This window comes from Lissotriton vulgaris, chromosome 1_1 (assembly GCF_964263255.1).
Source record: "Lissotriton vulgaris chromosome 1_1, aLisVul1.2, whole genome shotgun sequence".
NCBI lineage: Eukaryota > Metazoa > Chordata > Amphibia > Caudata > Salamandridae > Lissotriton > Lissotriton vulgaris.
The window spans coordinates 328,627,916-328,641,172 of NC_141685.1; the positions used below are offsets into that span (position 1 = coordinate 328,627,916).

General features: G+C 42.4%; 1 protein-coding gene across 1 annotated transcript in view; it reads left to right on the top strand.

The window, feature by feature from the left end:
* Positions 1–13,257, top strand: part of LOC147747128 (cytochrome P450 4B1-like) — a 226,740-nt gene that overhangs the window by 108,855 nt on the left and 104,628 nt on the right. Inside the window, exon 4 of the mRNA XM_086952389.1 lies at positions 5,259–5,386. Within this exon, the coding sequence (XP_086808515.1) occupies positions 5,259–5,386 (128 nt within the window). The remainder of the gene's footprint in view (positions 1–5,258; positions 5,387–13,257) is intronic.

Here is a 13,257-nt window from a genome sequence, read left to right on the forward strand (position 1 = left end):
AAAAGCCATGTACAACACAGTGCCAATTTAACATCTCCACAACCACATAACAGTAGGCAATAGCAGGAAAATAGACAGCGGGAGGGGGTAAGATCTATTAAAAGTACAGAAGCAAACAAAGAAAGTCTACCCCTCCCGTGCATTAATCTACCACCTGCCTCAACCCCATATGTTGTTGTCCTTATAGGTATTCCTGAGCTTAGGAGGGGGCAAAATGAATCTCAACAGGAACTAAAGAACAATTGTATGTTCTGGTTAGCCGATCATGAGTAATTCCCTTATGAGGATGCAGGCGAGATCCTAACAACCCGCAGAGTCAGCTGGGTGGGCTGGAGACCCAAGGTTATGCAGGGAGACTGTATAGTGATACATTTCAGAAATTCACTGGTTGCCCGAGCAATCCTAAGTAGGGATGACTGGAGACAGGAGGGGGCCATAAGGGCCCTCCCGCTGGATTACTTCTACCCTCCAGGGAGACCCCAAGAAACTAGAAGGCAGAATGACTAGGAGGGGAGAACTTCAAATCAGAGCTACCAAACTACCAACCGAGATTACGATGAGCCCAGGTATCTACTCTTTAATATTCCAACAACAAATAGATTTGGTGGTTTAGAAGGAGTAGATTGACTTGAGCCCAAGAGCTGTGGGCTGAAAGAATACTATCACCAGAGAGAGCTACAGGTGAAAACTGTCCAAACAGGGGAAGTCATAGGCCAGAGTATGTCATCAAGAGAGGGTGAGACAGGTGGGAGGCTGAGTGGGACATCAAGGGATGAAATTGATAGATGTAATATGGCCACAGACAATGTCATATTTCATCCAATGAGGTCATCCAGAAGCCACATTTGTGTACTGGTGGGACCCCGCACCCGCCCGCCCCTGTACTTGCTGCTATAGATAGCTGGCCGGATCCATCAAGGCTGCGAGTTCTATCTTGGAACATAGCTGGACTAGCCTCCAAGAATGTTAATCGCTGAATGGGGGAGATTTATTGAACAACCTGAGATCTGAATGTTTCAAGGGACTTGGGCAAGGGGGGACATCCGTAAACTAGGCTACACATCGTATAGCGTAGCTGCAACATCGGGGGGAAAGGGGAGGCCCTCAGGGGGGCTCTGTATCTGAGTGGGTGTATATCTGGGCTGTACTGTTAAACATTTAGAAACATGCTCAAATGACATTCTATGTGTTCTCCTTAACTTTCCATCAAGGATCACAACCGCCCTAATAAATGTCTACACACGACCAGTTGGCCGTAGTCAAGAGTCAAGGACACTTGATGAGCTAACAACTTTTCTCACTGCTATCCCTGATAACTGCCTGACGATTTTAGGAGGGAACTTCAGCTGCCAATATGAGCCCTTAGATGGTATGATCAAAGATAACCCTTGTGAAGAAGATCAACATTGGGCTATTCCAGAGACTACTAGTCCATCAGTAAGAGTCTGGACCCCTTTGGTGCTCCAGATGAACTCTCTTGCACTAAAACATTCACTGAGGGCACATAACGGTAGAACTAAGTCCGACACACCAGGCAAATACACCTTTAATAGAACTGGACACGGCTCAATACTAAATTATATTCTGATTGATAGAAAATCCTGTCATATGTAGCAGATTTTAAGATCGAGCCACGTCACAATAGTGATCACAATGCCTTAATTCTAGAGTTACTATAAACCAAAACAAATGCCAGTACTGAGCACTATTTACCAATCACTATATCTCTGGTGCCAATGCAAATCTGTCACAGGTCCCATGCAAGATCACTTTCAAAACACTTTGCGCAACCCATGGACTTGCATACACTATCCTAGATAACAGATTACATTGGATGCATTTGTGAAAATAAACAGAACTCCAGTCTTCTGTGATTCCTTCTCACTCGTGCATTGGTGAGAGTTGGGAGTGGCATCATTTGAAAGCAAGAATGCACATTCAAACCATCTGCAAATAGGCGTACTTCCTGAAAATGTATATCGTCTTGTTTGTTTCTGTGAAGTAAAATGATCTAGGTATCAGGAGGGAGGCATATTTACACAAGGGATTAAAGCGCATTAGTTCATTTCAGTAAAGGATAAAAGCAGCACAAAAGAAAGAGGAACCCACTCCATATGTGGACTTGTACAACGAATGACTCACTAAAACCAGCTGCACCATTTACAAAGCCATCGCTGCCAGCACCCCAGCTTATCGTGCAGACAAGCTCACCATATCTGCGGCACACCCACACCCAGGATTCCTTCAGACTTCAGACTATCAGACCAGGGGCCAGATGCAGGTAAGTATATTTTACCGACTCATAAATACCGAATTTTACCGATTCGGTATTTATGAATCGGTAAAATTGAAGGAGGGAGATTTAGGTAAATTCGGTAATTGAATTACCGAATCTGTAAAAATCGGTATTTACCGAATCGGTAAATGCCGATTCGGTAATGCCCATTGATTCCTATGGGCCTTGAGGCCCATAGGAATCAATGGGCATTACCGAATCAGTATTTACCGAATCGGTAAATACCGAATCCTGCAAGGGTGCAGGGGGTGTCACTTTGACACCCTCTAGCACCCCAAATACAGGCATGTGTGCCATGTGGCACACAGACATGCCCTAAGGGCATGTCTGTCTGTCTCATGGCATAGGTGTGCATGCACACATGTGCATGCACACCTGGATTCGGTATTTTACCACCCAATTGGATTGGGTGGTAAAATACCGAATCTGTAAGGCCTTTGGGACTCAGAAGAGTCCCACCTACATCTGGCAGTTACCGAATCGGTAAAAATACCGATTCTGTATTTTACCGATTCAGTAAATTTACCTAATCGGTAAAATTGGCCCCCTACATCACAAATACCCATTTACCGGTCGGTAACGGCTGAAATCGGCCGTTACCGGTCTGTAAATGGCCTCCTACATCTGGCCCTAGATTGTGTAAAAAGAAAATGGCAGCACTCCTTTACCTTCTATGCTCCCAGTATCTGGAACATCATCCCTGTATTCATCAGGACTACCCCAATGTTGCTCCAATTTTGGATAGAGTTGAAGATGCACCTCTTTAACCCCTTCCATGCTGATGATGGCCGGGAGCCATCATTGCACACAGTGCTCGTGTGCTGATGACGGCTCCCGGCCGTCATGACCGCACCCGCGATTGGAATGCGCCGCACTGCAGCCAGGGTGTTCAAGAACACTACATCACAATGCATTAATCATCCACAACCCAGAGAACTCCCCTATTACTCGTTGACGTCATGCTTGTCTTTGACTCTGCACAGCGCTCTGCTGCTTTTTTGCTAGGGTTGCGCTATAAAAATACCACATGCATACATACCTCAATGGAATGTCTGTGCACAAACTAAATCACATATAGTCAATTACATTTTTATTGTAAACGACCTAAAATCATTACAAATATATCGAGAGTGGCCCTTTTTCTTGAACTGAGGCTGAAATCACAAATTCAAAAGCAGTGAAATATAAAACAACTTGTAGACCAACACATGACATAATATCAAATGATGAGTAGATTGATGAATAAATCATGCAGGCCATGGTTATGTGGTTATATATCAATACTTCATTAAGCACAAATTAAGTATAGTGACTGCATCACCATGAATAAGCAAGTCAACACATTCTGTTACTCCACGTTTCATTTCATCTTCTGAATATTTTCCTCTACACACAAGTGTGCTGCCTCTTTCGTGGAGGTCATACACTGTTGGTGAAAAGTGGTTTTAACAGTTTACCATATTCGATTTTAAGACCAAATATATCAAATGAAATTTCAATTCACAAATGCGACAACAACGACAATTCAGTTATACCGCCACCTCCAATCTACTGATGTGTCAGCTATTGCTAACGTTACAAATCTAAAGCTCACAAATTTCCTTTTTTAACACCTTCGACGCTCATGACGAGCTCAGCTCATCATGAGGTACACCTCTCGTACACTCATGCCGAGCTGAGCTCGTCATGATTAGTAGGAATTACAGATTTTCAGCGCAGGGGGGGAAAACCATAAGCGTTGATGGTGTTAAAGCATGCAGTCCACCTCTCAACACACATTGATTTAGTCCCAAACTCTGTTGGCAAAAAGTACTTCAGGGTACTCCTGATGGGATCATGAAGGCGGTAGCCATGTTTATTGCATGTCTTTTTGGTACTATCATGGAATTTCATGCAGTACTAAATTGTGCCAGTGTTTGCAGGCTGCATAGTGGGGATATCTCGTGCCATTCGCTCATCACCCCTGGCTCACCCCTCCACGGTAAAACACTTACAAATGATTGATGTCCTCTGCGTAGCTTTATTATTATAGCAAACACCATTTCAGTTGTGGGTAAAACTTCCCACTTTGACCATTTATTAAATTCACACATAAGTGCTGCGCCCCATACATATGTGCCACAGTTTGCCATATATTGGCATCTCTAGAGGCGTGTTGTACCAGCAGGACACAACACCACCCCCTTTTCCAAGCCACCAGCTACTAGGGTAGAGCCAGAGAGTCCAGGACCACCAGCAGGATGGCCCCCTCTCCCGCCAGCCTAGAGCTGCCATAACTGCCTCCCCTGCTCCAGGGTCAACTGTTTTTCCGTCCAAAAAGAGTCCCCCAGCCTTTTCTCTAATCAGGGACCCCGCCCCCTCAATCGAACTTAGGGATGGGTGGGTGGGCAACTAATTTCCCGGCTAGCCTTCTTGTAATCAGGGGAGAGACGAAAGAGGGCTACTGCCTGGAGTGCTGCACTTCTTATTGCCTTGGGGGGAGGGTCCTCAGACGCCCACCAAGCGTCTCACATTACGGAGAGACCCTCCCCATGACGGCAATCTCATGAAACGAAACTCACCTACTGAGGCGGGCACGGAATGCCCACTAAAGGCCCCCCTCCCCTAGCCGCGGGGGTGGCCTTTCGTTCCTTTTTGGGGACCAGGAACTTATTTTTACCATCAGATTTTGACTCAGAGCAAGAGAATGAAAACAAAAATGGGAGGAAGAAATAGGTGGAAAAATGTATGAAAACAACAAGAAAGAGAGAAAGCGAGGATGAAAAGACCCGGAAGCATGAGATAAAGAGTAATGCTGGGTGTTGGACGAAAGAGGCATGAGATAGAGTCAGCAAAAAAGAAGCTTTGATATTTGGTACTTGTCTGCAAAATAAGTGGGCTGTGTTGAAAAACTTTGGGTCCATGAGCTTAATTGTTTTTTACAAATTGACTCACTAGCTGACTTACCTTTTGCTTGTTTTAGGGAAGGGTTTGTTGATCCTCGCTGGACCGAAGTGGTACCAGCATCGTAAACTGTTGACTCCTGGATTTCACTATGACATTTTGAAACCCTACGTGAAACTGATGTCTGATTCGACCAAAGTGATGTTGGTATGATACACAATCCAGAGTTTTCTATTGATGCATGCGCAGTGGGTTAATGTTAAACACAAACAGGGATATATTTGTTCAGATTGGCAAGAGTGAAACTTGTGAGAAGAACGATAAATTGAGGGAGAGACATACAATGACGAGAGTAAATGTGTGGGCTACAGAGATACTTCAAGCACTGGAGGTACTTACATATGTACTATATCCACAGCACTTTTTTACAATATATTCTTGAGATTTATATACATCAGTTTAGCCCATGATTTGTAATGAAATATACTTAACCCTTTCTTCTGACTCTTGGTTCTCGCTATGTGGCCAAATGGGCTAAACTGTAATTTGAATTGCTGCATTAATGTTAACTTCCCTTTACTTCTCAGGCAACTAAGAAAAGTTTGTTACAAAATAAATGGTAATATTGTCCCACTGCTCCAGCAGATGTTTGACTATGGAGTCTCCATACATAAAGGATAGGACTATCCTATTGTTTTATGTGTGGACATTCTGCTCTCGTAAATCCCTTTGTGAATGGCAAGCAATCATAAACTTACACAAAAGTGTAAGGCCCAAAGTTTGCATGTAGCAGGACAGGCAGAGACATTGGTTTTCTCTGAGGCCTGCTAATGGCTCAAGTGATATTGTGCATTGGTTAGTTCAATAATACAGTCCTCATTCTGATCTCTTGGTAATCCTGAATTGACAGTAGACAGAAATATACAATTATTGCAGTAGTACAGCATTTTCTTTAGAAACATTTTGTTAGGTAAAATATTGCAAAATTAGTTTCAGTAAAATATCTGCATTCTGCGTTTTGCATCTCAGCACAAGGCATCTGCTATTCCTATGCCATCCACCATTCCCAAGTGCAGAATTCAGAATGAGGAGGCAATGATGCACCTAGAAAATAATGCACTCAGCTGTACTGTTAGTTAATGGGGGCTCTATTATCTCAAAATAACTAGCAACCTGGCACTAGACCCAATGGGCCTCATTTATGAAGGCCTTGCGCCACCGGTGCGTCACTTTTTCCCATGTTAAAAGTGACACACCGGCAGCGCAAGGCCTTCATAAATAAGACCCCGTGTTTTATACATGATATGCTCCCTGCTTCTACTTCAAGGAAAACAATAAATATGCTTTATTAAAAGACAGTCTGTTTTATGCATTTGTCATATGTTGAAAACTTGGGGCCATATCATCAAGAAAGGGCGATACATTATCGCCGCTTTTATCTCCAGTAAACTGCTGCTAAAGCGGCGATAATAGGCTTGATAATATGCCCTTGTGAATTCCCATAAAAGCCCAGGTTCTGGTGTGATCCTGGGCTTCAATGGGAATTCACAAGGGCATATTATCAAGCACATTATTGCCGTTTTAGCGGCAGTTTCCTGTCGATAATAGCGGCAATAATGTATCGCCCTTTCTTGATAATATGGCCCCAGATGTTTGAAGGGCGTTCCTGGGTGCTTCAAGGGGGAGCTAGCTTTAGACGTTTAAAAACATTCACAAAGTATTACCATTTCTATTTTGGTGTCAAGGGAAATGGAATACACTCAAATGTGTTGGGGGTGCGAGGGTTGGGGTTTTTCTAGGGGGAAAAATTATTTCCCTGTGTATAAAAAAGAAAGAAAAAGTATGTATTCACTACATTCCTGCTCTGCAGAGTTCCAAATAAAAGATGACACGATTTGACTAGGAACCAACATGGAAACTACAGTGGCGTGATGCAAAGTGATGGACCCCCCTTGCAGAATTTGAAGAAGGGCCCCTAAGTCTACTGTATCACACAGATACTTATTGGACATTGGCTTAATAAGGGCCCCCTTTTGTGTTGGGGGCTCCCTGAAGGGTTGATCCCCCTGGGGCTTGTGTTATGCCCATGGGAAACAAGTGTGAACTGTAGTTTTTCACTGCAAATTCTTTGATGAGTTTGTGAAGTCAACAAAGTAGAAAATTGACACTGCAATATAAATGTAAATATCCCTATGTAGGCACCAGAATGTCTGTTCCCACAGAGTACATTTTGTAGCTTCTATGGAGTCATATTAGAACATATACATAGAAAATTTTTAAGGACCATATATTATATCGGCCCTATCAGCTGCTTTCCTATGTGAACCTATTTTACACACAAACGAGCCTACACACACAAACACACACACATACATTTGCCACTTGAAAGACTGCACACAGTAGGTATGGGATGCATATTTTACACATGATGTCCGTGCCCCATCATTACCTGCAACCATGTTGGTATGGGCAAGTCACACACACTTACCTTTTTCAGGTCACGCCTACGCAGCGCGCATGCGCTGCATAGGAGGACTTTTAGCTGTTGCTCTGCTGTTTTTGGAAGCACATACTCGGGCTTCTGGGGGCATCCACCTTGCGGGATCGAACAGCGGCGCGCATGCTAATTTGCTGTTGCTTGCTCCTGCAAGGCGGATGGTGCCACAAGCACGAGTGTGCCTAAAAACAGCCACTGCTTCTAGCGTGATCACTTTCACGGCTGCGTCGCTTTTGCGGTCAATGCTTGTTCTCTTTCTGATTCATTCTCTCTCCCGTAGTTTGCCATTTTGTGCTCTCCATTCTTCTCCATCGCTTCTCGCCTCACTCCTTTCATCGTCTCCACATTCGTCTTCTCTTTCCCGTACAGTTTCTCTGACCACTCATTGCTCCATCTCACCTCCAGTTCCTGACATATCTCTTCCCACCCCACTTTTCTCCCTTTCCACACTCTGTCTCCCCCTTATTTTCACCATCTCTCCACTCTGCTTTTCCACTTCCCTCTTTCTTAGTTCCCTTCTTCTCTCCAATGACTGCCTATAAGCCATTCCCACCTCTCTTCCTTCGTTTGCTTCCATGCTCCCTACTCCTTGAACTTACTTCCTCTGTTTCTCCATGCCTCTTTTGCCTCCCCTTTCTTATTACGCCTTCATCTTACGTCTCCCACTGCTCTTTCATCCTTATCTTCCTTGCTTCACTAAACTTCTGTGCAGCACTGGCGTATTTAGGCAGGCTTCAGAGATGGGAATTTATTCTAGGAAATACATTCGCAATCAGGAAAGAAATGTCTCAGCAGAACTCAGAAACGGTGAGTAAAGTGTTCGGAAGATAATGGAGATTGTCGAAGGTCTGTCAAGCTGCAGTAGATTTAGTCATGAATTCAAAGACGTGAGTGTTGAGAATGCAATTTATGACATTTCTCTTAAAAGTAGTTTACTGTGGAAATGTCTTCAGTAACAGTCTACAATAAGATGACTGTCTTCCTGTTTTGAAGATGTGTTTACGGGGCTCGGGAGCATGTTAAATTGAGAAGTAAGAAGTAGCATAAAAATGGATATACATCCCACATAGAGACACACTTCAGATTTGGCGGTATTGCTGCAAACTAATTTAATTGCTTGCAAAAGACAATCGTTCCCTCCCCACTTTTCTCCCTTTCCACACTCTGCCTCTCCCCCCTTATTCTCCACCATCTCTCCACTCTGCTTGTCCACCTCCTTCTTTCTTAGTTCCTTTCTTCTCTCCCATGACTGCATTTAAACCGTTCTCGCCTCTCTTCCTTCGTTCACTTCCACGCTTCCTACTCCTTGAACTTCCTTCCTCTGTTTCTCCATGCCTCTTTTGCCCCTCCACTTCTTTCTTATTACGCCTTCATCTTACTTCTCCCACTGCTCTTTGATCCTTATCTTCCTTACCTCACTAAACTTCTGTGCTTCTCTCAGCTCCCTGCTCCTCACACCTTCTTCCCTCTTCATCTCTATGCTTCGCCCTTTGCTTTTTAGCCTCCTTATCCTGCTCCCCCTTTCAAACATGCCCCCCACTTCTTTCATACCTGGCCCCCTTTTATTTTCCAGCGATTTTTTGTCTGCCTCAATTACCTCCCTCACTTTTCGCCCACTTCCCTCCCTCCGCCTCACGTGTCATCATTCTCTCTCTCTCTCTGGCCATTCCTCGCACCCTCTTACAACCTGCCCCACATCTCTTCACTCTCCGCTCTCCCCTCAGGCTCCCCTCAGGCTCTCTCCCCCCTCGTGTCCCCCCCACCCCACCTCCTGTGCTGGGGGTTGCCCAGCATGCTGCTGCTGCTGCCTTGGCTCGCAGCCCCTGTCAGACACATTCTGATTTGTTCTAGCAGCTGCTGCAGGGGTGCTGGCCCAGTACCCATCACTAAACCGATGCATATGTGTAGACGAATGTTGTCAGATGACCACCTATACCCCTTGACTTCCCTCAAAGTACGCAGATAGATTGTCACAACTTGTGCCCTCATAGAATGCCCTGTGATGCCTAGTTTAAGGGTGTCATCTGCAATCAGCAGTGTAGTTAGAAATGTACTCTGGGCAACACCAGAGGACATGCTTTCGGATTTTTATTAATCTTGAAATAACAGTATGTTAATAAGTTACATTACAGCTTGGCGGAAACCATGGAACTTATAGTGTAATACCAGGTATGTAGCTTTCAATGGTGGAGCAGTGGCACAAGGGGTAGAAAGGTTTGAGGGGCCCACCACTGAACCCTGTTTATTGCTGCGTTTCAGCCTTCAAACAGCAGACAGGGGTTCCATATTCTTCCTTGCACTCAGGGATTAGGTTGAGTCATTTCAGTATGTATTTACGTATGCTTGGATTGTCTTTTCTTTACATAGAAAGGTAGGTCTCTACTGCTCTAGTGTCTAGGTACATTCTTTGAAAGAAAAGTGTTTTTAATTATTTATAGCCTTTCTAATAATGAAGTACATCCCTCATGGCAATCTCAACCTCATATCAATGAAATTACTCTATAAGGACATGTGGCAATATTATTTTGATTTCATTTGTTTGTTTTGTGGTTCATGCTCCAGAACAAGTTACTTTGAGGAATGTTATCAATGGTTCATTTTAACAGATGCTTTTGCTCTGTGATCCGCTATGAATTGGTACATATATTGTAACATACCAGTGTAACACACACAACAAAGGAGATGAGGTGGTAAGACAAAAAATATATTATGATCTATTATCACCCTCTCTGGAAATCCATATATAGGTAAAAAGTAATAACATTTTGCTTTTACTCAGTGTGTGAATAGAGGGTGACGCTGCTGCCACAACCCAGGTTTTAAAGAGTTGAGAAATTACCTGGGTAAGAAGCAATAGTCTTAATCCCACTGGTATTCCTGTATTTTTTAACCCCATGTTAATGCAAATGTGTTGATTGGCGCTTCACATTGAAAATGTGATATTGGGAACAGAAGGCATTACTGTGCATGACACAATCAATTACATGAGTTTTTGATCCCAATTGATGCGGTTTGGGTGCAAGGACCACATACATTCACCCTCTTGTGGAATCTGATTGAATTTGTTGTTATTTGTTTTACAGTAAATTCCTGGTGTTATGAACGGAAGTGACAGGTAAGGTCACTGCATGACATTACATCACGGAGAATCTTACTAACTAGTGCAAACCAGGAATTGTGATAGTGACTACAGGTATCTTAGTCCTGATGAAGGCCAAGGACCCTGAGTGATCATAGATAACTAGCTGAAACATGTTGACAGTATAAGAGATGACAGGTAATAATACCTCAATACCATCGCAGGATACGTTTTTAATGCTGCCTGGGGGGGCCAGAATAAAATAGAGAGGGAAACTCCTGGGGCAGATTTAATAAAATATTGCACGGTGGATCACTTGTAATGTTTATTTCGAAGTTATATATATCTATATCTATATCTATATATATATATATATATCTATATATATAAAAACAAAAGTATGTCATTCTATTTGTCCTTCATGCTTTACTACACCATTCATCCGATCGGGATGAAACTTCAGGAAGTTGTTGAGTATACTCCAGCGAAGTTTTATGGCAAAAAAAATAATAAAAAAAAAAAAAATATATATATATATATATATATCGGCCCCCCAGTCCCCCAGGTCCCTCATAATCTTTCCAATACTGAACGTTTATAGTTACCGGTGCGACTCGCTTTTGCAATGACCATCAACAATGCACAAGGACAATCGCTGCAAGTGTGTGGACTAGATTCGGAGAATCCGTGCTTCTCACATGGACAACTGTATGTGGCCAGCTCACACATCGGAAAACCTTCTGATTTATTAGTGTACGCACCAGACAGAAAAACAAAAAATACAGTGTATCCACAAGCACTCGAATAAATAAACAGAATTAAAACAACACTTTAAATTGTTTTCCATATTAAAATGAATAAGTTTCAATAAAAGTGACACAATGTAAATTGAGTGTTATCATAACAAGTTTCCTTAAATTTCCTTTCTTCTGAGATCGCAGGAACACGCGACGAGTAAGCTAGTATCTATATACATAAAAACGAATGTATGTCTTTCTGTCTGTTTATCCTTTATGCATTACTACACATTTATCCGATCGCCATGAAACTTTGGAAAGTTGTTGAGTACACTCCCGCGAAGGTTTCTGGCATAAAATCTTTTTAAATATCGGCCCCCCCAGGGCCCTCATAATCTTTCGAAAACTGAAATTGTCAGCGAATTTGCGAGCATCGTCGACAGTTATGCCCCCCAAAACGGAAATTGATTGGTCGACCTACATCTGATGGACACAAGAGAAAAAGGCATTACAAGCTTCAGAAATAGATGAGCTACGGGAAACAAGATTAGAAGCTGTTCGAACACAAACTGCTCAAGCACGTTCTTCTCAAACGAACGAGCAACAACAATCAAGATTGGAAGCCGATCGAGTACGAACTGCTCAAGCCCATTCTTCTCAAACGAATGAGCAGCGAGAATCAAGATTGGGAACAGATTGAGTACGCACTGCTCAAGCCCGCTCAAATGAAACAGGAGAGCAACGAGAATCAAGATTGGAAACCGATCAATTACGCACTGCTCAAGCCCACTCGAATGAAACAGGAGAGCAACGAGAATCGAGATTGGAAGCCGATCGAGTACGCACTGCTTAAGCAACACTTTCAAATGTTTTCCATATTAAAATGAATACAATTCAATAAAAATGACACAATATAAATTGAATGTTATCATAAGGAGTTTCCTTGAATTTCCTTTCTTCTGAGATCGCAGCAACGCGCAAGGGTAAGCTAGTATATATATATATATATATATATGAAAAGTACAAATATTCAAACACCACACTCCTGCTGTGGAAAACGAAGACACGGACCCAATGGCTGCAGTAAAGGAGATTTTATTAAAAACCTCTCTGGTTACGCGTTTCGAGCAACTTGTGCTCTTGGTCACACACCGCGCACCAGGTCAGCTACAAATTTATACCATTTTTTGAAGTGATGCTCCACCCATTTCCGTGAGTCACATGGTGTAAACATAAAAAAAACACGTTTTTGTAATTTAGAATACGTGCACACCTATTTATACAATAAAAACAGTGAGCTAGGCACTGAAACAAAATAACTGCATGAATGCAAATACTCTGATGTATTACATAATTTGACATGTACAACCTATAAGTCCTATATAAGATTTATCTATGAGGCAAAAATACACAATAATTTATATACACCTAGAAAAATATATACTATCTATTTACACTGTTCACAAAGTGTGAAAAAATATATATATATATACAAATATATACTCTATTTCTATATACAGTTCTACATACATTCTAAACAAAATCATGACTCCATGTGTCAATATCATAATCTTAGGGACTTATCCTAGATACAGGAATCCTACTAGTATGAATAATTCACAATTAAGATATATACATGTACATTATGCATGCCATCACCCATATATCAAAACCCAGTAGTGATTCCTACCAATATGAACTGAAGTGAAAATGTGAGCTAAAAACAGACTACTGGTTGATTTACAAAAAATTCATTAATCAACTA